General features: G+C 35.0%; 2 protein-coding genes across 6 annotated transcripts in view; both read right to left on the bottom strand.

Moving 5' to 3' along the window:
- LOC120779494 (RING finger protein 11) overlaps positions 1-23,341 on the bottom strand; it is a 58,242-nt gene that overhangs the window by 34,614 nt on the left and 287 nt on the right. The gene's annotated exons all lie outside the window — the stretch shown is intronic.
- LOC120779489 lies at positions 20,370-23,337 on the bottom strand. Its single transcript, XM_040111775.1, has 3 exons — positions 23,219-23,337; positions 20,885-21,433; positions 20,370-20,829 (listed from the first exon to the last, which is right to left on the bottom strand). Exons 1-3 carry the CDS (start codon positions 23,220-23,222, stop codon positions 20,390-20,392), a joined length of 993 nt encoding a protein of 330 aa, XP_039967709.1. The 5' UTR covers positions 23,223-23,337; the 3' UTR covers positions 20,370-20,389.

The following is a 23,341-nucleotide window of genomic DNA, read 5'->3' as shown; positions in this document are numbered from 1 at the left end:
AATAAGAAAATGGTTGCAAAGAAGCAAAACATTAAACAAAACAGTAGGTCGTCAATACAAAATTCAATATCGTATGATGAGTAATGTAAAATCTTTCAGAATTTTCATTATTTTGATAAGTCCCGGAGTTGAATCGGCGAGGGTTATTGTTTTTTTAAGCGCGGCCGAAGGCAGCCTATGCGAAGAGATGTTCAACGCGAATGAACTGAGCACGCCCAGATGATGGTCCGACCAGGGTTACTTTTTTGAAGCGCGGTCGAAACCCGCCAACGCAAAAAGGATTCCAACGCGAAAGAACTGAGCACGTCAAGGTGGTGGTCCGACCAGAGTTACTTTTTCGAAACGCGACCGAAATCCCCCAACACAAAATAGAGTTCACCGACCAGGGTTATTTTTTTGAAGAGCGGCCTAAGGCCGCCAACGCAAATAGAAGTTCAACGCGTATGAACTGAGCACGCCTAGGTGTTGGTCCGACCAGGGTTATTCTTTTGAAGCAATGCAGAAAAGAATTCCATGTGAAAAACTAATATGTTACTTTTTTTCTGTCATTTGGGTATGTATTATTATTTGTTTTCTTCATTTCTTTTGGTTCGTCTGTAACATATGTAAGTACGTAAGGTAACACTGATTATTAGTTAGAATGCAACCCTTTTGTCATTGTGTGAACAAATATAATTGAATATAAGTTATTTTTGTACTATTTAATATGAAATAAATGGTTAGAAACGATTTAGTGAAGTGTTAGTGGATTTAAAAGTTAAAAATATGTGTAAAACTCATTATGTAATATATAAAAATAAGTAGGGTTTTCCGTCCTGACGCTGTAACTCCAGAACGAATGAACCGATTTCCTCGGCTTTGCATTCGTTGGAAAGGTCTCGAGGTCCGTGAGGTTTATAGTAAAGAAAATTCAGGAAGAATTTCAACATAAAAGCGGGAAAATCTTATTTTACATACAGCGCCATCTCTGATACATAGCATGTACTACAAGCAAATAATTTAAGAAGATGGCGCCGGTGCGTGATACATTGTTTACCAGCTACTCATTGTTCTCTGCTCAGTTAATTTCATGTGAAATTGTGAAAAAATATAAAAATAAGGTATTCGTTTCCTATCACTTCAATTGGAAAAAATCAAATTGTGAAAATGTTCATTTAATTTCTACAGCAGGCATTTCTCATTAAGGAGGTAAGTTGAACTGTGTAAATTATGTGGATCGTGCATTTGAGGTTAAATTCACCAATCTGTCCATAGTCCAAAATGCATGCCTAAAGGACGACGTGCGAACATCGGCCGTCGCACAAGACATGCAAGCCAGCAACAAGTTTATTCACAGAGCTTAAGCGAAGAAAGACAAAATTCATCAAGAGAAAATGCCCGATTGAGACAACGCGTGAGGACACGAAGATCATTGGCATCATACAATCGCTTGGCATTCCAATATGATCCCACTGCGAACAACAGTGATGACGAAAATTTAGATATTGGACAAATGACGACTATATGCCGATATTGCAATGCTTTGAAGTTCAAAAGAGAAACGGATGGATTGTGCTGCGCAAGTGGAAAAGTCAAACCATCCGGATCTATTACTTACACCACCACAGCCACTGAAACCATTGTTTGATGGAAGTGATCCCGATTCTAGCCATTTTCTTCAACACATCCTTGAATAAAATAACTGCTTTCGCATGACTTCCTTTGGAGCTAATATCATTCGAGAAGACGGATTCATGCCGACTTGCAAGGTTAGCGATCACTCACACCAACACAATGAATTGCAACACATAACAACTACATATACACCACACACTACACCATCACATGATCAGAAGTTACACCGTATTCTTCAACAAATGATTGTTTGCAATTACAGATACAAGGACAAATATATCATATGCACGGTTCAATGGTGCCAAGACCAGATGAACCGCATCAATTTCTGCAAATATATTTCATTTCGTCGATGGTGGATCAGCTGAATGTGCGGTGCAATATACAGGAAACACAACAGTTAAAGAGACGAATTATTGAACAGTTACAAGCATTTTTTCACACTAATAATGATGTGGTTAATATGTTCAAAACAGCATTGGAACGAATGCCATCGGATACGCACAAATTTGTCATAAGAGCGGATTGTACCCCAACAGGTGAACATGTGCGAAGATTCAATGCACCAACCGTTAATGATTTTGCTGCAATTATTGTTGGCGATCCAACTAAATCGCGAGACATTGTCGTTCAGCGAAGAAGCAATATCATGCATCGTGTAAACGAGACACATCTTTTGTACGATGCGTTACAATATCCAAACATTTATTGGCAAGGGCAGGACGGATACGACATCACGTTGACGATGGTCGATCCAATTACAGGTACAATATTCACACACTTACTATTGCTATTATTGGTTTCCATTAACAATTCATTTAATTTTGCATTTTCAGGCGTATCAACGAATAAAAATCTAAGCGCAATGAATTACTATACATATCGTATGATGATTCGTACAAATGAGGAGAATGTCATTCTGAAGTGCCGTCGGCTATTCCAGCAATTCGCTGTCGACATGTATGTCAAAGTTGAGACCGAACGTTTAGCGTTCATCCGATTCAATCAGGCAAAGCTACGATCTGAGGACTATATACACTTGCGTGATGCTATTCATTCAGATGGTGATGTTCAGAATATTGGACTTATGACGATTCTCCCATAATCTTATATCGGACCACGACACATGCACGAATACGCTCAAGACGCTATGACGTACGTGCGAAATTATGAAACTCCGGATTTATTTATTACGTTAACATGCAATCCGAAGTGGACGGAAATTGAACGTGAGTTGGAACCGGGCCAAAAACCGCAAGATCGCCATGACATAATCGCCAGGGTATTTCAGCAAAATCTAAAGGTTATGATGGATTTGCTGAAATGTAATTTTTCCTTTTCAAATATAAAACAAAAAAAAAATTGTCTTCATCTTTTAATCACCAAACGAAATGTTACATAAAACGAAACAATTTGGTGGCGAAACGGAAACGGGTTTTCTAGTACTAAAATAAATTTAAATATCTTAAAAACCACAAGTCAGCGGCAACTATATAAATATATTTTCTTGATCTAGAGGACCTCTTCTATCCGTACATACCCATTTTAACCCCGAAATCGGGGGATGCAGTTCCAAAATTTATTAATTTAAAAATCACTTAGCACACTCATTGTTTAGGTTACATTGTTTACAATTATGAGGAAAACGAGCGTTGCCACATCTTAAACAACAAATATGAAGGATTGTTTAACGATAGCGTTTTCTTAGTTTGTATTTTCGCGTGATTCTTTTTTCTGTTATAACTATAAAAAAATTCTTTTCAACATTTATTAAGCTTTAATTGAGAGTTAGGCGTTAGCGGCCTAAACAAATAACCCTGGTCGAGCCAATACCCGGGGTAACGTAAGTATTTTATTATTTTGTTACGCAATATTATTATATAATATTATTTATTTGTTTATTAAAGTTAAATAACAAAATATCCATATGCATGGAAAGATAATTTTTACTCATTTTAATTTGAAATATAATTGGCACGATTCCGTTTACTATGGCGGTCAGGTAAAAAACACGAAATTCGGTATAAATATCCCCTTTATATGGATAGGAGAGCTTCTCCAGAGGAGGAATGTGCAAAAATAATGTTGCTAACATTTATATTTTTTTTAAATATTTCCCATTAAAAATCCATAAATGTTGTATTAATAACACTTAGTATTTCACAATGTTTCACTAAATTTTTCGGCACGATTCCGTTTACTTTGGCGGAGGGGTAAAAAAAACCGAGTATCAGTATAAATGGGGTATTTGCGGATAGGGGAGATTCTCCAGAGGTGGAATATGCAATATTGTAAAAATAACTTATATTTTTTAAAATATTCCCATTTAAAAATTCAAAAATTTGCACTAAAAACCCATGGTATTTCTCTATGTTTCACTAATTTTTTTTACATTTTTCACTTGGTATATTCAAATACACATTCTAAACATTGAAATAAGTTCACATTTCACTTGTATTTGGTTATATATTACCTAAATTTATTAATTTAAAAATCACTTAGCACACTAATCGTTGAAAAGGTAGATTAGATTGTTTACAATTATAAGGAAAATGAGCGTTGCCACATCTTTCTTTACGATTATTCTTTCTTTGATATTTTGCGTAATTCTTTTTTCTATATTAACTATAAAAAAAAATACTTTCCAACATTTTTCAAGTTAAAATTGAGTTGTGAAAACTTTTCCATATACATATGTATATGTATAATATGTGATTTATATTCAATAAACACAAATAAAATCTATGATAATATTATAAAATTTATATCATATCGGGTTGACTAAAGTACTTTCGCGTAGTACTCATTTCTACGATGGCGACCTTCGGCCGCGCTTAAAAAAAGTAACCTTCTTCGGGCGAATACCCGGGGTGACCGAAGTACTTTCGCGAAGTACTCTTTTTTGCGTTGGCGGCCTTTGGACGTGCTCTAAACAAATATCCCTGGTCGAGCAAATACCCGGGTGACCGAAGTACTTTTGCGTAGTACTCCTTTTTGCGTTGGCGGCCTTTGGCCGCGCTTAAAAAAAATAACCCTGGTCGAACGAATACCCGGGGTGACCGAAGTACTTTCGCGTAGTACTCCTTTTTGCGTTGGCGGCCTTTGGACGTGCTCTAAACAAATATCCCTGGTCGAGCAAATACCCGGGTGACCGAAGTACTTTTGCGTAGTACTCCTTTTTGCGTTGGCGGCCTTCGGCCGCGTTCTAAAAGAATAACCCTGATAGAGCGAATACCCGGGGTGACCGAAGTACTTTCGCGTAGTACTCCTTTTTGCGTTGGGGCCTTCGGCCGCGCTTTAAAAAAATAACCCTGGTCGAGCAAATACCCGGTGTTGACTCACTTTTTACGCGTAAAATATGACATGTTTTAGTTTAACTGTATTTAGAATATCACACCGTTTATTTGTTGTTGTTTTTAAGCTTTTGTTCTTTTAGTATTAAATAAATCTTTATGTTTGTATAATTAGAATTGATGTGTTTTTCAATTTCAGCTTGTAATTATACCAAAACCAAACTTTCCATAGGTGTTGCCTCACTTTTGACGCTCATAGCATATTTATTAATTTAAAAATCACTTCGCGCACCATCGTTAAAAAGGTTAGATTGTTTACAATTATGAGGAAAACGAGTGTTGCCACATCTTCAACACCAAATATGCCGAATTTTCAACGATTTTTCTTTGTTTGCATTTTCGCGTGATTCTTTTTTCTATGTTAACTACTAGCTGACCCCGCAGCCGTTGTCCTGCGTGAAATTATGTGTTTTGAAATGAAAAGAAAGTTGAATTTAAATTGTGTTGATTTTATATGCGATTTTCTACATTTTTTTCAATGTAACGCAGGTTTTCCAACTCGTGAGCACGTCACGTATATCTGGCCGAGTAAAAAACATAGCATTTCCAAATTTGTGCAACACACTATGCGACTATCCTTGTGTCCTGTTGATTGGAATTTGACTTTGAATTTTCCAGTTTAGGTCAACAACATCGGTATTTTTGGCAGCTAAAATTGCTCGTTTACTCAAGGAATCGTAGTAATTTTGCCAATGTTCGGATAAACATGACGATGAGTTCATCTTTCGTTGAAGTGAATTGACAAAAGGCTGCTGAATTGATATCAAGCCACTGGAAGTATCAACCGGAATTTGCCTATTTTCAATACTTAGCGAATACGATGTAAATTGTTTTCGTATTCCATAATTGATGCGAATTTGAAGGCTGATATGTCGAAATGATCATCGCGAAAAGTGTACGAACTTCAGTGGCAGGCGAAGTAGCTATCGAATCGTCTATCGTTTGATTCCATTGATTATCATGTTCCAGGAATTGTAATTGCTGGCTTGCTTCTCAAAAAGTTGCACACACCGTACCATTCACAGTACGCAATGACTCAAATGAAGTTGAACCGCGTACATTAATCAATAGCAACCGAAGGTAGAAGAAATCGTCGTTTTTCGGGTGGATTGTGTAAATTTGTCTTAATGCATTAGTTGAGAACACACCTGGATGTCCATCTACTGGTTGGCCTTGCTTTCTGTGTAACTATTTCTTCGACGATACATTCCATGTATAATATCAAGGCATTTCCGAATAGAGCAATGTTGTCGCATAAAAAAACACTGACGAAAGTAGAGAAAAATCTCATCAATATTAATTTTGTTGCTGGCGGTGTTTCCACTGGCAGTACTGTATTCTCTGGGTTGAAATATACTCTTTGGCCATTCTCCAAATAAACTACGAGACGAACAACAGTCGGAAAGCGTTCATGAATTGCAAAAGTAAATATCCAACAAAGCGTTGTATTGCAATGCTGCTTTCTTTGGTGACGTACTTACAAAAGTATTTTATCGATTTCACCAAACTGCAATTCTCAACCTTGATATGAGTTTTGAATGCGTTGTCAACTTTTATATTCACTCCTCTAAATTGAATATTTTGAATATTATGCCATTGTCGTCTGGTGAGCGACGCCGATAGAGTGAATATCTATCATTTCCAGTTTGTGTTTCCGAAAGAAAATCACGTGGATAGTGTTTCGTGCATTTATTGTCAGACATACAAGCCGAAATGGGATTGTGGCGGTTTTTATCACTTCGTATAATACTGGGGTCGGCTTTAGTATACCATCGCACGATTTCAGGGTTAAAAGTGGTATGGTTGGATAGGGCTGATGCTCCAGATTAAGAAAATATATAATTATAGCCGCCGCAAACTTATAGTTTTTGAGATATTTGTATTTAAAGTTGAAAATTTCGCAAATTTAATTTTGCAATTTCTCGATTTATGGTAACTTGTTCTTTCATATTATGCACTTTTTCACTACACTTCACTACAATATTTCCACATATTTATTTTTCATTAATATTTTAGATATTTGCTTAAAATAAGCATTTTATATTTTACATAAATATTATTTCACGCACAATAACAATAAGTGTTCCGTGTTGTCAAATAATAAGTATTGTCATATCTACACATTTATGAAACGAATAAAAAATGGGTTTATACCCCAAATACATAAATCATTACCCTTTTCTTGATATATCTTGAGTAAAAAGCAAAACGGAGTTTTACTCGAAAAAAACCTGGCACACCCTGGTGCTGTCACACCCTGGTGTTGGATCGGCCAGTGTTATTTTTTTGAAGCGCGGCCGAAGGCGATTTAACCCCGTTTGCATCGGTGAGTGTTAGTTTGTGTTCGTCAACGTTGGAGCAACGCCTTTCAGCAGGGTTGCTCCGTATCCTCCTGACTCGTCGAGTCCAACCCGGGCCCGGAGGAGTTTTTCTGCTGCTTATGCGCAAAAAGGCTCCATCCAAACTCCACTTCGGTCAGGTGTAATTCATGCAATGGATTGAGCCATCTTAAGACCTGCTCAGGCCTTAAGACTCACATTGCGTGAACCACGAGTTACGCAGCCCCATGTTGCGTACGCAATACTGCGACACCAGCCTCTACGCCTGTGCAATCTGCACATTGTTCGCGCGCTGCGCCGCCGCTCACCTCGAGTGGCCAACAGAGGACCTCCACGGTTCCCAGAAGCTCAAACAGGCAACATAGATCCCACTCTGACTTACCACCCCCCAGAGTTATGAACACCGGTAATAGCTCGCCCGATATTACCATTACTAGCGGTGGTCTGATAAACAGCATAACCTGGCGAACTATGCTAACTCTCGAATCAGACCATCTGCCCATAATTATCTCGCTCGAGAAACCCCCCGATCTCGTTTCTGTGGACAACCGTACCTTTATTAACTTTAATAAAGTTAATTGGGTCGGCTTCACAGAATTTACTGAGAGCACCTTCAACGCTCTACCCATTCCTACGGACGCATCCGTTGGCGAACGTAGATTCCGCTCGCTTCACCCCGGCTGGAAGAATAGCGGAAATCCGCCCCAATTTCCCAGCCGAAGCAGCCGTTTTAGCTAATGAGCGCTATGCCGATCGCGGGGATACCCGAATAAGGGATCTCAATTTGGAGATTTAGCGTATGGTAAACTACTACTGTTTAATTTTTACATCTCGAAACTCCCGAAGCCACCAGAGGGGGTTTCCATAACTTCGTACGCAGATGATTGTACGATATTGACGTCGCGCAATGGAATCGATGGCATGTGTTCGAAGGTAAACAATTACCTCTCTCGTTTCCTCAGTGCACGGAAGCTCACACTTTCCCCCACCAAATTAACAGCGACCACTTTTACGAACTGGACATAGGAGTATAGACTTGAACTTAATATTGAAGTCGATGGCGTAAAAATTCCGACTGTAAATAATCCTAAGATTTCAGGTGAAACTTTCGATAGTCTATGCTCCTTCACTCCCCTGGATGCAGTTGTACGCAGATGAGGAAACTTCAGACCTGCCAGAATACTGCACTCCGGAGCACGACGGGATGCCTTTTGATGTCTCCTATTTGACGTCTCTCTGTGTAGGTGAGACGCTTATGCTCCCGGTTAAGGAACATAATGAACTCCTCTCCAAGCAGTTCCTGCTGGGATGTTTTCGCAGAAACCACCCTTCCAGCCACCTGCTTGGAGCGGAACCGCCTCCTAGGAGCATCAAGAGGTCTTTCCTTGACTACGTCGATGACGCCGACCGGACTTCGGACGCAACTGACTTCCGACAGGTACTGACCGCCATTCACAGTGGAGCCATCAACACCTTCACCGACTCCCTTCCCGTGAATGGCGTTCTTGGAGTCAAACCACCACCTAACGCAGACAAAGAACTCGAGTTGCCGCGAGAAACACGAGTGATCCTAGCGCACCTTCGTTCTAGATATTGTAGCACGTTAAACTCTTACCTATCCAGAATCGACCCAGACATACCCAACGTATGTCCTGCATGCAACGAGTCTCCGCATGACACTGACCACCTCTTTGCATGCCCTACCAACCCCACTCATCTAACACTTCGTTCCCTTTGGTCCGACCCCGTCGAAACAGCACGTTTCCTGGGCCTCCCGTTAGATGATGTCGATGGCAACATAGATAACCCTCACCATCCGAACGGGGACTGATAAACCGTTAAAACAACAACAACAACAGCCCCCAACGCAAAAAAAGTTTTACTCAAAAAAAAAAAAAAACCTGACACACCCTGCTGTTGGCACACCCCGGTGTTGGATCGGCCAGGGTTATTTTTTTCTCATTTGCCACTCAACAGAGTACATCTAGCATCTTACAGCACCACATATTCGTTGCTTCAAGATAGAGTCCATTAAACATCGTAACTGTTGTTTGAAAAGTCGTGCTGTGACATCGTGACGATCGCTTGCTGATTGACCGCGAACCATAATTCCGTCATCGCATCCTGGGAGTACTCGTTCATGTGCCTTGGGAACGCCGACCGATATTAGCGCGACCTCTTAGTGGCATCGTAACAAATTTCAATCTGTAATTGATCACTTTATGTGAAAAACACAACGAAAAAATAATAATTTTCAATAATTTTTCTTTTGAATGCCGGAATAAAGAAAATAAACGACAAATTTGAACGATTCAAATTGAAAACAAAACAAAAAAATTTAAAAAAATGTGTATGAAAAAAAGTTACTTTTTGGAATTTTCCAATTTTCCCACTTTCCTCACGAAAAGTTTTTTTTTCTAAACCTTCCCAGATCCACAGCGAACAGCGATTACTTTTTTTATTATAGATATAAATACATATGTTTTTGTTATTTTTTGGGTTTTTTCTTTTTAGTTTCGCGACGGCTTTTAGTATATGTTTAGTATATGTTTTATGTATTATGTGTATAAATATTCTGTTTTATACTTTTTGCACTTTCACTTTTGTTTTTTCTTTTTTAAATACAATGCCCTAACTAAATTCATTTGTAGCTGCGCTATACTTATGAATTTGGTTTTCACCTTTTTTGTTTTTTGGCACTGCACTTTTAATATAAATATGAGTCACTTCACCTGAACTGAATCATGCCAAATACACTTAAAATTAATAATTTTATTATTATTGCAATATAATTGTAAACGTTACTACTACACTTGATACATAAACAATAATGATGCCCAAAAACTGTGTTGGGAGTGGGAAAAGTCTTATTGTGTGAGTGAGACAGGAGACCGGCTTCAGTCTATGGTATAGTGTGGCATTTCACTCACCAATAAAGGCGCGATAATTTTTAAGAATCTAAGATTGGTAACGCTAAGGATATATCAGGATTAAACTTTAATATTAAAAATTAGTGTTTATTTTCTTAAAAAAATTTTAGATTTTTAATCGAAGTATAGTTAAAAACAATATAATTAATCAGTTATCGAGCGGGATGAAAAATGATTAACTTACTAAAATGGATATAAAAAAAGGGGCTGGTGATAAGAAAGTAAAACTTTAGGGTTGTATGTATTTTTTAATGCCACATTATTAAAAAATAAAAACATAAAATTTCTTTCAAAAATTAAAAAATAATAATTTAAGGGTCATCAACCCTTATCGCTTAGGGGTATGGAAAATAGATACATAGTAGCCGATCCTCATTCGATCCACCATTTTCTTATTGTATGAATAAATGGAGGCTGCGATTTAGAATAGCATCCCCGGATTTCGGGGTTAAAATGGGTATGAACGGATAGAGGAGGTCCTCCAGATCAAGAATATATGTATATACATATAGTTACCGCCGACTTATGGTTTTTGAGATATTTGCATTTAAAGTTCAAAAAATCAACTGTTTAAAATGCGTGTTTCTCCAATTCATAATGCATTTTACACTTATATTTTATACTTTTATATTCACTAACACTTCACTAATTCATTTCTAATCATTTATTTTATATTAAATTGTGCAAAAATAACTTTAATTCCATATCAAACTTTAGTTAAAATCCATTTATTCATAAAATAAGAAAATGATTGTAAACCAAGAATGATAGAGAAAGTTTCTATCATTCTTGGTTGTAAACAAGCAAAAAAACCAGTGTTAGCATATTTTATAATGGAATAAAAATAAGAGAAAAGAAAGATTATGACGTCATAACTTATGGTTATTTTTTTGAAGCGTGGCCGAACTTGACACACCCTATTAGCAGGTAATAAACAGATTTTTTGCGATAGACAACTGCAAACATCCTTTTTTTGCGTATAATCTATTTTCTTTATTTCTTTTAGTTCATTTATAAAAGATGTCGATAAGACAACACTGATTATTTGACAGACTGCAGCTTTTTACTTGTCAAATAAATAGATTGGAACAATAACTTTAATATTGAATTAAAACTTTTAACTATATAATGTAAAAAATTGTGTATAAACGATTTAATGAAGTGTTAGTAAAAATAAAAAAATATAAGTGTAAAATTAATTTTAAATCCACAAAATACGTAATTCAAATAGTAGTAATTTTCAACTTTAAACTCAAATATCAAATATCGAAAACTATTGGTTTCCTTCGGCTATAACTATATATATTCTTGATCTGAAGAACCTCCTCTATCCGTTCATACCAATTTTATGGTGCTATTCTAAAATTTACCCTACGCGTTTGCGGTACCTATAACCACATACATACATATATTATTAGTTAGGAGTGGAAGAATTTAGTATACCGTTGCAGGATTTCTGGGATAAAAAGGATATGGTCGGATAGAGGAGATTATCCTGATCAAGGATATAGGTATATAGTTATAGCCGCAGGAAGCTTATAGTTTTCGTGATATTCGCGCTTAAAGTTGCAAATTTGCAATATTTTAATTACATATTTTCCATATATAAAATTAATTTCGCACTTATATTTTTCACTTTTATATCCACTAGCACTTCACTAATTCGTTTGTAAACGTTTATTTTAAATTACATATTAGAAAAACAGTTTTAATACAACTTTTAACTTAATGTTAAAATTTATTTAAATTAAAATAATGAAAGAGCTACAAACTGTCAAATAATCAGTGTTACCTTATCGACATCATTTGTAAAATAACTAAAAGAAATAAAGTAAACAGATTATACCCCAAATACGAGAATCAACAACCTATAAAAAAAATAACCCTGGTCGGTCCAACACCGGGGTGTAACAATTTTTTTCGCGTAGAACTCCTTTTTGCGTGGGCGCGCTTAAAAAACAATGGGTCGGTTTTAGTATACCATCCCACGATTTCAGGGTTAAAAAGTGGATGGTTGGATAGGGCTGATGCTCCAGATTAAGAAAATATATAATTATAGCCTCCGCAAAATTATAGTTTTCGAGATATATGCATTTGAAGTTAAAAATTTCGCAAATTTAATTTTGCAATTTCTTGATTTATAGCAAGTTTTTCTTTCATATTATGCGCTTTTTATAGACTTACACTTCACTACAATATTTCTACATGTTTATTTTTTATTAATAATTTAGATATTTGCTTAAAATAAGCATTTTATATTTTACATAAATACTAGAGGACCCGCCCACGTTTTACTGTGGCTGATACATACTTAGGTAGTACTACTAATACCATCTATATGATTTCTATTGGTTAGATTATAAGTATTAGTTAAGGAATAATCGCATTTTTGGTGAAGCAACTTGTGTTAGTTTACAAATAAGTGAATCAAAAAGCATTTCGTGCGTTAAGAAAGAATTGGTTTTTGGCGTAAAAATACTACTGAATTTGGGCTGTGCATCAGTGAAATCAATCGAGTCCAATCGATTTTCAGCCTAGTAGACTGCATATTAAGAAACGGTTCTCAAGCTCAAGAAAGACAAAGCTGGCAAAGTTATGGCATCGAATGATAAATGAGCCAGTTTTAATTGAGAACCAATTGTGCAGCGTTGATTTAATTCACGATTTTTATCTCCGATGAAATATATTTGTAAAAATTGATGGTTAGCGTCAGGGAGCGATAACAATGAACCCGCTAGGTGATAAATTTGACCTTGGATCTGTAATATGTATGCAATGTTATAGGAATAAATTTTTCCCTATTCATTGAAAAAACCATCAAATATTCCATGCAATCACCTTAAATGTCGGCATAAATTGATCTCTTATAATTTTTGTAGCGCCGAAAGAAGTCATTTGAAAAGACGAATTGTACTCTTGTATATGATTTAAAAAATGTTTCGATTCTGGTGATGTCTCAAAAATTAATGATTGTAATGGTTCAGGAGGCGGTTCAAATTCCGGCAATTTTACTTTCCCGTTAGCGCAACACATTCCAGCCGTTTCTCCCGAGAATTTAGCCGCTTCACAATGTGGGCATATAACATCCATCATTCCATTATATCCATGTACATTATAGTCGATTGAAGGGTCGTAATCAAATGCAGCACGGAACATATCTTCCAAAACACGACGTCGTATTCACGTAGGTCTTGCTGAATTTCTTGCATGATGAGCTTCTTCAAATCTATTTCGTGGACGTCGCACTGCAGTTTGTGATACTCTTTGTGACAACACGCCCCGAACATTTCGAGTACGTCGACCTATGTTTGATTTTGGAAGTGCCGGCACTTTCTTTAAAATAATTTCTTATATGATCACTTCGTTTGAAACACACATAAAGAGTTTTCACTGAATAATTTTCAATAAATATTCTTTTAAAGAGCCGGAATAAAAAAGCAAGCGACCGAAATTGAACGATTCAAATAATTTACAAATCAAAATATTGAAAAACAAAACAAAAAGGAATTGTATGAAAAGTCACTTTTTGGAAATTTCCAATTTTTCGACTTTTCCTTATGAAAAGTATATGGTTTTTTTATATCTAACCCTTTCCAGATCCACAGCGAACACTTTCTGATTTCATGAAGATTGGTTCCGCCGTTCTCGAGCGTTAGCGTTACTAACAAACAAACAATCATTTTTACTTACATACATATGTATGTATGTAGGTACATATGTATGTATATACATATGTACATCCAAAATAAAACGTTTGTATGGGAAAAAGAAAAGGGCTGTTTTTAGGGGTTTTCCGGCAACTTTCGTAATTTTTTCTTACATAAGAACCTTCTCCTAATAATAACAAATACAACAAAAAAAATCAGCCAAATCGGTTCAGCCGTTTATGAGTGATGAAATTACAAAGAAAGTGGCATTGATTTTTATATATATAGATTATTACACGCACAATAACAATAAGTCTTCCGTGTTGTCAAATAATAAGTATTGCCATACATAAATCATTAGCCCTTTTCTTGCTATAGTATGAGTAAAAAGCAAAAAAGAAGTTTTACTGGAAAAAAAACCTGACACACCCCGGTGTTCGGTCAGGGTTATTTTTTTGAAGCGCGGCCGAAGCTCGCCAACGCAAAAAGGAGTTTTACTCGAAAAAAAACCTGACAAACGCCCGGTGTTAGATCGGCCAGGGTTATTTTTTTCCTGCATTTGAGTTTTTTTTTATTTATTTTTATTGTTTTCAATCATTTGGGATATGGTAACACTTATTTGGCAACACACAACACTAATTGTTATTGTGTGTGTAATAATATTTATGTAAAAGGGAAGAATTTAGTATACCGTTCCAGGATTTCAAGGATAAATAGGATATGGTCGGATAGAGGAGATTATCCTGATCAAGGATATATATGGTTATAGCAGCGGGAAGCTTATAGTTTAAGAGATATTCGCGTTTAAAATTTAAAATTTGCAATATTTTAATAACATTTTTTCTATATTTAAAATTAATTTTGCACTTATATTTTTAAATTTTATATACACTAACACATCACTAATTCGTTTTTACACATTTATTTTATATAATATATTGCAAAAATTTAAAAATACATTTGTCAAATAATAAGTGTTACCTTATCGACATCATTTCTAATAGAGTGAACAGATTATACTTCGGGAATCAACAACCTATAAAAAAAAAATAAACCTAGTCAGCCCAACACTGGGGTGTATTACATTTTTTCGGTAGAACTCCTTTTTGCGTGGGCGGCCTTCGTCAATACCATTTATTTACTAGTATGCAACCCTATTCTTATTGTGCATATGCAGAGAATTGTAACTAAAATAAAATAATTAAAATAAAGCTTTATTTACAACAAATATTAAAAAATTAATATACAGAAACGTTATAACGAAGTGTTACTAAGTGAAAAATGCATAATATAAATGAAAAAAGTTATTCACAATATACAAATTATCAATTAAAAAGTTGTAAATTTTTTAACTTTAAATGCAAATATCTTTAAAACTATAAGTCAGCGGCAACTATATTTATATATTTTCGTGATCTGGAGACCGTCACCTTTCCAGTGATATCCCCCCAAAATCCGAGGATGCTATTCTACCGTGCCTACTTCTTTCCTCACTGATAGAAATTGAATGCTGCATAAAAAAACTGAAAAAATAGAGGATACTATTGACATGCACAAATGCAATTGCAGTTTTCATTCTGTTAAAAAGGCTAATCCAACCGACATTTTGGCACAATTCCGATTTCTTTGGCGCCGCGACTTGAAGGTACCGTTGGAAAGAGGAAGTCCTCCTGATTAAAAAATAAGTATGAAAAATGAATTGAAAACAATGCGTGTAATAATATTTATGTAAAATATAAAATGCTTATTTTAAGCAAACATCTTAAATATTAATAAAAAATAAATATGTAGAAATATTGTAGTGAATTGTAAGTGTATAAAGAGTGCATAATACGGAAGAAAAACTAACCATAAGTCGAGAAATTGCAAAATTAAATTTGCAAAATTTTCAACTTTAAATATCTCGAAAACTATAAGTTCGCGGCGGCAATAATGATATATTTTCTTAATCTGGAGCATCAGCACTATCCAACCATATCACTTTTAACCCTGAAATCGTGGGATGGTATACTAAAGCCGACCCCTATAATCTTTTAAATAAATCCACATTTTACGCTTTTAGCAGGTTTTTTATTTAAAAAAAATCTTTATTTTAAAAATTAAGTTTTACACTCGTTTGAACCTCATTTGTTTACCAAAAATTACGAAGAAATGGAGCGCTGCCATGTGATGACAAGGCAATTCGCTGAAATTCCTCTTTTTCGCAAAAATTCCTCTATTCATGCATATGGATATTTTCTTTTTTAAATTTATTAAGCAAATAAGTAATATTATATACATGTATTAGTAATATTATATAACAATATTATATATACATATGTATAAGTAATATTATAAAATAATTTTACGTAATAAAGTGTAAGGTTACAGTACAGTACGAAAACTCTCTCGCTCTAAAAAAAATAACCCTGGCTGAGCGAATACCCGGGGTGACTGAAGTACTTTCGCGTAGTACTCTTTTCTGCGTTAAAAATAAAATAATGTATTGACTTTTTGTTATTATGCACTCATATTCAAACAAAATTTAAGTTTTCGTTATAAAATTGATCAATTTTGGGACCAATTCCGATTTCTTTGGCGCCGCGATTTGAAGTTACGTTGGTACGCTAAGTTTACGAGATGTTCGACCTTATAGTTCTAAAATTCGCAACGCAGAAAGGAGTACTACGCGATAGTACTTCAGTCACCCCGGGTATTCGCGCGGCCAGGGTTATTTTTTTAAAGCGCGGCCGAAAGCCGCCAAAGCAGAAAGGAGTACTTTGCGAAAATACTTCAGTCACATAAATTACGTATTACACATATACATATGTATGTAAAAAGTATGGGTCGGCTTTAGTATACCATCCCAGGATCTCGGGAATAAAATGGGTATGGTCGGATAGAGGAGATTCTCTAGATCACGAATATATATGGTTATAGCCGCAGGAAGCTTATAGTTTTCGAGTTATTCGCGTTTTAATTTGAAAACTTGCAATATTTTAATTACATATTTTCGATATATAAAATTAATTTTGCACTTATATTTTTCACTTTTATATACACTAACACATCACTTATTCATTTGCACACAGTTATTTTATATAATATAGTGCAAAAATAGCTTTTAATACACATTTAAATTATTGTTGAATTTGATTATTTAAGATTAACAAATGAATTACAAACTGTCATATAATCAGTGTTACCTTATCAACATCATTTGTAAAATAACTAAATGAAATAAAGGGAACAGATTATACCCCAAATACGAAAATCAACAACCTATAAAAAAAAATAACTCTGGTCGGTCCAACACCGGGGTGTATCAAATTTTTTTCGCGTTGAACTCCTTTCTGCGTGGGCGGCCTTCGGCCGCGCTTCACAAAAATAACCCTGGTCGGTCCAACACCGGGGTGTATCAATTTTTTTCGCGTAGAACTCCTTTTTGCGTGGGCGGCCGCGCTTCAAAAAAAATAACCCTGGTCGGTCCAACATCGGGGTGTATCAAATTTTTTTTGCGTAGAACTCCTTTTTGCGTGGGCGGCCTTCGGCCGCACTTCAAAAAAAAATAACCCTGGTCGGTCCAACATCGGGCTGTATCAAATTTTTTTTGCGTAGAACTCCTTTTTGCGTGGGCGGCCTTCGGCCGCGCTTCAAAAAAATAACCCTGGTCGGTCCAACACCGGGGTGTATCAAATTTTTTTTGCGTAGAACTCCTTTTTGCGTGGGCGGCCTTCGGCCGCGTTTCAGAAAAAATAACCCTGGTCGGTCCAACAACGGGGTGTATCAAATTTTTTTCGCGTAGAACTCCTTTTGGCGTGGGCGGCCTTCGGCCGCGCTTCAAAAAAAATAACCCTGATCGGTCCAACACCGGGGTGTATAAAATTTTTTTCGCGTTGAACTCCTTTTTGCGTGGGCGGCCTTCGGCCGCGCTTCATAAAAAATAACCCTGGTCGAACAAACACCGGTGTGTATCAGATTTTTTTCGCATAGAACTCCTTTTGGCGTGGGCGGTCTTCGGCCGCGCTTCAAAAAAAATAACCCTCGTCGAACAAACACCGGGGTGTACCAAATTTTTTTCGCGTAGAACTCCTTTTTGCGTGGGCGGCCTTCGGCCGCGCTTCAAAAAAAATAACCAAGTCGGTCCAACACCGGGTATAAACATTTTTTTTCTCCCGTAGAACTCAGTTTTACATTGGCAGCCAATTAAATTTTTTATATTTTTTTTAATGTTTTTCAACGATTATGTTTCCTGTATTTAGGGTATAATATTTCTTTATATTTTTATATTTTTTTATTTTAGTTTGTAAAATATTTTACTATAGTAACACTGATTATTTGACACATTTATTTTTACAAATGATGTCGATAAGGTAACACTGATTATATGACAGTTTGTAATTCATTTGTTAATCTTAAATAATCAAATTCAACAATAATTTAAATGTGTATTAAAAGCTATTTTTGCACTATATTATATAAAATAAATGTGTGCAAATGAATAAATGATGTGTTAGTGTATACAAAAGTGAAAAATAGAAGTGCAAAATTAATTTTATATATCGAAAATATGTAATTAAAATATTGCAAATTTTCAACTTAAAACGCGAATAACTCGAAAACTATAAGCTTCCTGCGGCTATAATCATATATATTCGTGATCTGGAGAATCTCCTCTATCCGACCATATTCACTTTATTCCCGAAATCCTGGGATGGGATACTAAATTCGGTAAAGGTTCAGGAGAGCGGCTTTTCTGAAAAAAAATTTTCACGGGAAGTGTCTTAAAATACTCGTTTTTAGTTCTACTTTACGAATATGTTAGGCGCGTGCTTTTAAAAACAATATTTTCTTTGTTTTAATAGAAAAACATCGTATTTCCCGAAATCAAAAATTCACGTTTGCACTTTACACGCCTTTAGATGTTAACAATATATTTTCTATCAATTATATACACGTAATTATTGATGTTCTTTAATTAGTTAATTAGAGAAATGGTTTTTATTGTTATTTTTCATAAAAATATGTAAAACTTCTCAATCACTTCACTTCAACGAAAAAGGCAAGGTTATGTTCGAAATTATGGCATCGCTGTTGTAAATTTATGCACTGATCGTTTTCGAATTATCGATACTCTCGATATTTGAGTTAGAAAGAGAATTGGTAAAAATGAGGTCCAACACCTCGGCGTTCATAATTCTTCTGTGTCCAACTTCTTCTTCCTTTTGCAATAATAATGAATTATAAATTTTTCTATCATGTATTTCTCATTTTTACCAATTCTCTTTCAAACCCGAATATTGAGAATATCGATATTTTAATTTCATTTTATTTTTCCAATTATTATTATTTTCCTATTACGTATTTCTCATTTTTACCAATTCTCGTTCAGACTCGAATATTGAGAATATCGATATTTTAATTTCTTTCTATTTTTCCAACTATTATTATTTTTTTATTATGTTTCTCTCATTTTTATCAAATCTTGTTTAGTCTCTAATATCGAGAGTATAGATATTTCGAAACCGATCGCTGCTATACAAGCACTAGTATCCAATTGAATTTCGAACAGTGATTCCATTTATAGCGTAAATATCGTGCAAAATCGTAATTTTTCTTTTTGTTTTTACTACAAAAAAAACATAAAAATAGATAACGCGCCGTATATATTCGTAAATTGGAATTAAAAACACGAATTTTAAGACATTTTCCGTGAAAATTGGTGCACGTTTTCGGAAAAGCCGCTCTCCTGAACCTTTACCCTAAATTCTTCCCGAAAGTATTTTTTGATAGTTAATATAGAAAAAAGAATCACGCGATAAACCAAACAAAGAAAAAATTTAAAAAATCCTACATATTTACTGTTTAAGATGTGGCAAGGCTCGTTTTCCTCAGAATTGTAAACAATCTAACCTTTTCAACGAAGAGTGTGCTAAGTGATTTTTAAATTAATAAATTTAGGTAAAATATAGCAAAATAAAAGTGAAATGTAAGCTTATTTCAAAGCTTAGAGTGTGTATTTAAATATACAAAGTAAAATATGTGAAAAAATTTGGGTAAAATTTAGATTAGCATCCCCGAATTTCGGGGATAAAATGGGTGTCACTGGAAAGGTGGCGTTCTCCAGATCACGAAAATATATACATTTAGTTGCCGCTGACTTATAGTTTTTAAGATATTTGCATTTAAAGATGAAAAATTAGCAACTTTTATATTGATAATTTGCTTATTGTGAATAACTTTTTCACTTATATTATGCACTTTTCACTTACTAACACTTCACTTTAACGTTTTTGTATATAAATTTCTTTAATATTTATTGCAAATAAAGCTTTATTTTAATTATTTAATTTTAGTTAAATTCACAGCATTTTCACAAGAATAGGGTTGCATACTAGCAAATAAATGGTATTGCCATATCTGCCTAGTTGTCAACAAAAGAAAATAAGCAAGAACATTGTACCCCAAATACCTGAAAAATTTTTAATATAAAAAATATTTTGTCATAAATAAAACCAAAAACAAATTTATGGTTGGTATGTATGCTTTATTGCTTGTAAAAGCTTTTCGAATGGGTCTTCGTGGTTTCTGCGTATAGTTTTAAGCCACAGATATTCAATAATTAAATCTGTAAAATTTTGTTGGTTCGCGTAATTGTCCTTTAAAAAGTATCGTTTTATGACACGCCACTGTGACTCAATCCTTTGAGTGTGTGTCCCGTCTGGGGCGACAAAGGGATTATCCGGATCACTATGATTGACCCTTCGGTGCTCATACCCATGATCGGAAAGGCAATTATATGCCCTCCAAAAGTCGGTACATATAATTGACCCTTCCGCCACGTGCTTCTTGATAATAGGTATGAGCACCTCAGCAGATCTTATGTTCTCGGGACACACTGCCAATCTCAAGTCCTCGCTCCCATCCTCTACCATGCCCAGTACCCAGTGACCTTCAACTCTTCTACCTGAAATATGAGAAAATAAGTTAGTACGTAAAATTTTATATATATGAGTTATTACCTTTATTGTATTTTCGTTTTCCAAACTTGCTTTCATCTATTTGTACTATTTTTTCGGGACCACCAATTTTCCCCACAGCCTCTTCCTGATCTACTTGATACAACACAACGGCTTCTCGACAGTAGCTGTACCAATCGCATATGGTGGCTGTTGACAAAATAGCTATAAAGCTGTTTTTTCTGACTTCAGTCTGACACCAGTGAGAAGCGTATGCGAACATCAGATAAAAAATCTGAGGCAATGGTATCCTTGCATTTTCAAACCAAGTGCCTTTGGCCCTCGATATTGCGGCCAGCGAACGGCAGCTACCTCTACGGCATCTAAAAGATCCCACCGTATTATTCCCCAATAGAGTGGGGATCATGGGTGTTTTGTGCTTGCGGCACAATTTATTGCTCAAAATTAAGCCCTCTTGTTCCGCAAAGGCAATGCATTGCTCCCTAGTGCTAAATGTCTGAACAACTTTTGTAATATTCCACATCCTTCTTAATTCTGCAACGGTAAGATCACTTCTACGTACACCGCGGCTGGTGGAAGGTTCATCGAAATCTACAGAGAATACTTTATTAAAAATTTAGATATATTTGATAACATACCTGATCGTTGTGCACACATTTTTTAATTATATTTTTTTAATAAAAAACCAATTTAAATAAATGAAAATATTCAAAAATCATTAACCACACTTGCTAATTGCTTAACCAAATTTATAAGTAAAAGCGAAACAAAAAAAATAAACAATACTTAGTTTGAAAATTAACAGTACAATTGTTGCTAGAATTATTGCCGTTAAAGAAAATGAAGTGTTAAAAAGGGAGTTATACCCTTCACGGTATTACAACCTTTTATCCAAACTTTAAAAATTATTCTAGTTGATCAAATTCTGTGGAATCGTTCATCGTCGATCCAACACCGAAATGTTCAGAGTTCTATTCGAAGGAACTCTGAGCACCCCGGTGTTGGATTGACCTGGGTTATTTTTTTTAAGCGCGGCGGAAGGTCGCCAGTACAGAAAGGAATTCTACGCGAAAGAACTATGAACACCCCGGTGTTCAGAGTTATTTCGCGTAGAATTCCTTTCTGTACTGGCGGCCTTCGTCCGCATTTCAAAAAAAATAACCCTGGCCGATCCAACACCGGGGTGTTCAGATTTCTTTCGCGTAGAATTCCTTTCTCTACTGGCGGCCTTCGGCCGCATTTCAAAAAAAATAACGCTTATTTCAAAAAAAAATCTCTTATTTCAAAAAAAATAACTCTTATTTCAAAAAAAAATATCTCTTATTTAAAAAAATAACTCTTATTTAAAAAAAAACACTTATTTAAAAAAAATAACTCTTATTTAAAAAAAAAAATAACTCTTATTACAAAAAAAAATAACTCTTATTTCAAAAAACATAACTCTGGCGGATCCAACACCGGGGTGTTCAGAGTTCTTTCGCGTTGAACTCCTTTCTGCAACTGTTTTTCTGTTATAAGAAATTGCTAAAGATATTGCGTTTTCCATTTATGTATTTGGGGTATAATGTTTTTGCTTATTTTCTTTTGTTGACAACTAGGCAGATATGGCAATACCATTTATTTGCTAGTATGCAACCCTATTCTTGTTGTGAAAATCCTGTGAATTTAACTAAAATTAAATAATTAAAATAAAGCTTTATTTGCAATAAATATTAAAGAAATTTATATACAAAAACGTTATATTGAAGTGTTAGTAAATGAAAAGTGCATAATATAAGTGAAAAAGTTATTCACAGTAAGCAAATTATCAATATAAAAGCTGCTAATTTTTCATCTTTAAATGCAAATATCTTAAAAATTATAAGTCAGCGGCAACTAAATGTATATATTTTCGTGATCTGGAGAACGCCACCTTTCCAGTGACACCCATTTTATCCCCGAAATCCGGGGATGCTAATCTAAATCCCAGCCAAAAATTTTGTGAAACATAGAGAAATAACATGTTTTCTTAGTGCAAATTTTTGAACTTTTAATCGTGAATATTTTAAAAAATATTAGTAATTTTTACATTATTTTTAGATATTCCTCCTCTGGAGAAGCTCCCCTATCCCTACATACCCTATTTATACGGAAATTCGGTTTTTTTACTCCTCCGCCAAAGTAATCGGAATCGTGCCGACATCTTTGACAAATTGTAAATCTTTTGGTAATATCAGAACCTTGAAAACAGGGGTGTATTTGGATTTTTATCCGCCACTGTATATGAATATATCTGGGGATCTTCCTTGATCAGCTGATATACATGTTATGCCCGAATTCGAAATTTTCTACGCTAAAATTTATCCAGAACCATAAGAGGTTTAAAATGATTCATACCCATTGTGGACCATGATTAGTCTTTACGTACTAATAACACTTTTAATTGCTACTTATTTTATAGTTTAGTACGAATGTATTTACAATAATGAAGAAGTACTAAAAAAAACTTAAGATATTCGC

Source organism: Bactrocera tryoni, unplaced genomic scaffold (genome assembly GCF_016617805.1).
Source record: "Bactrocera tryoni isolate S06 unplaced genomic scaffold, CSIRO_BtryS06_freeze2 scaffold_11, whole genome shotgun sequence".
Classification (NCBI taxonomy): domain Eukaryota; kingdom Metazoa; phylum Arthropoda; class Insecta; order Diptera; family Tephritidae; genus Bactrocera; species Bactrocera tryoni.
Note: the sequence above shows the minus strand (reverse complement) of the source record. Positions and strands in the feature narration are given on the sequence as shown.

Coding starts and splice junctions, on each gene's coding strand:
- LOC120779489 (XM_040111775.1), bottom strand. Junction 20,830..20,884: donor AAAACGAAAATACAATAAAG/GTAATAACTCAT, acceptor CTCATATTTCAG/GTAGAAGAGTTGAAGGTCAC.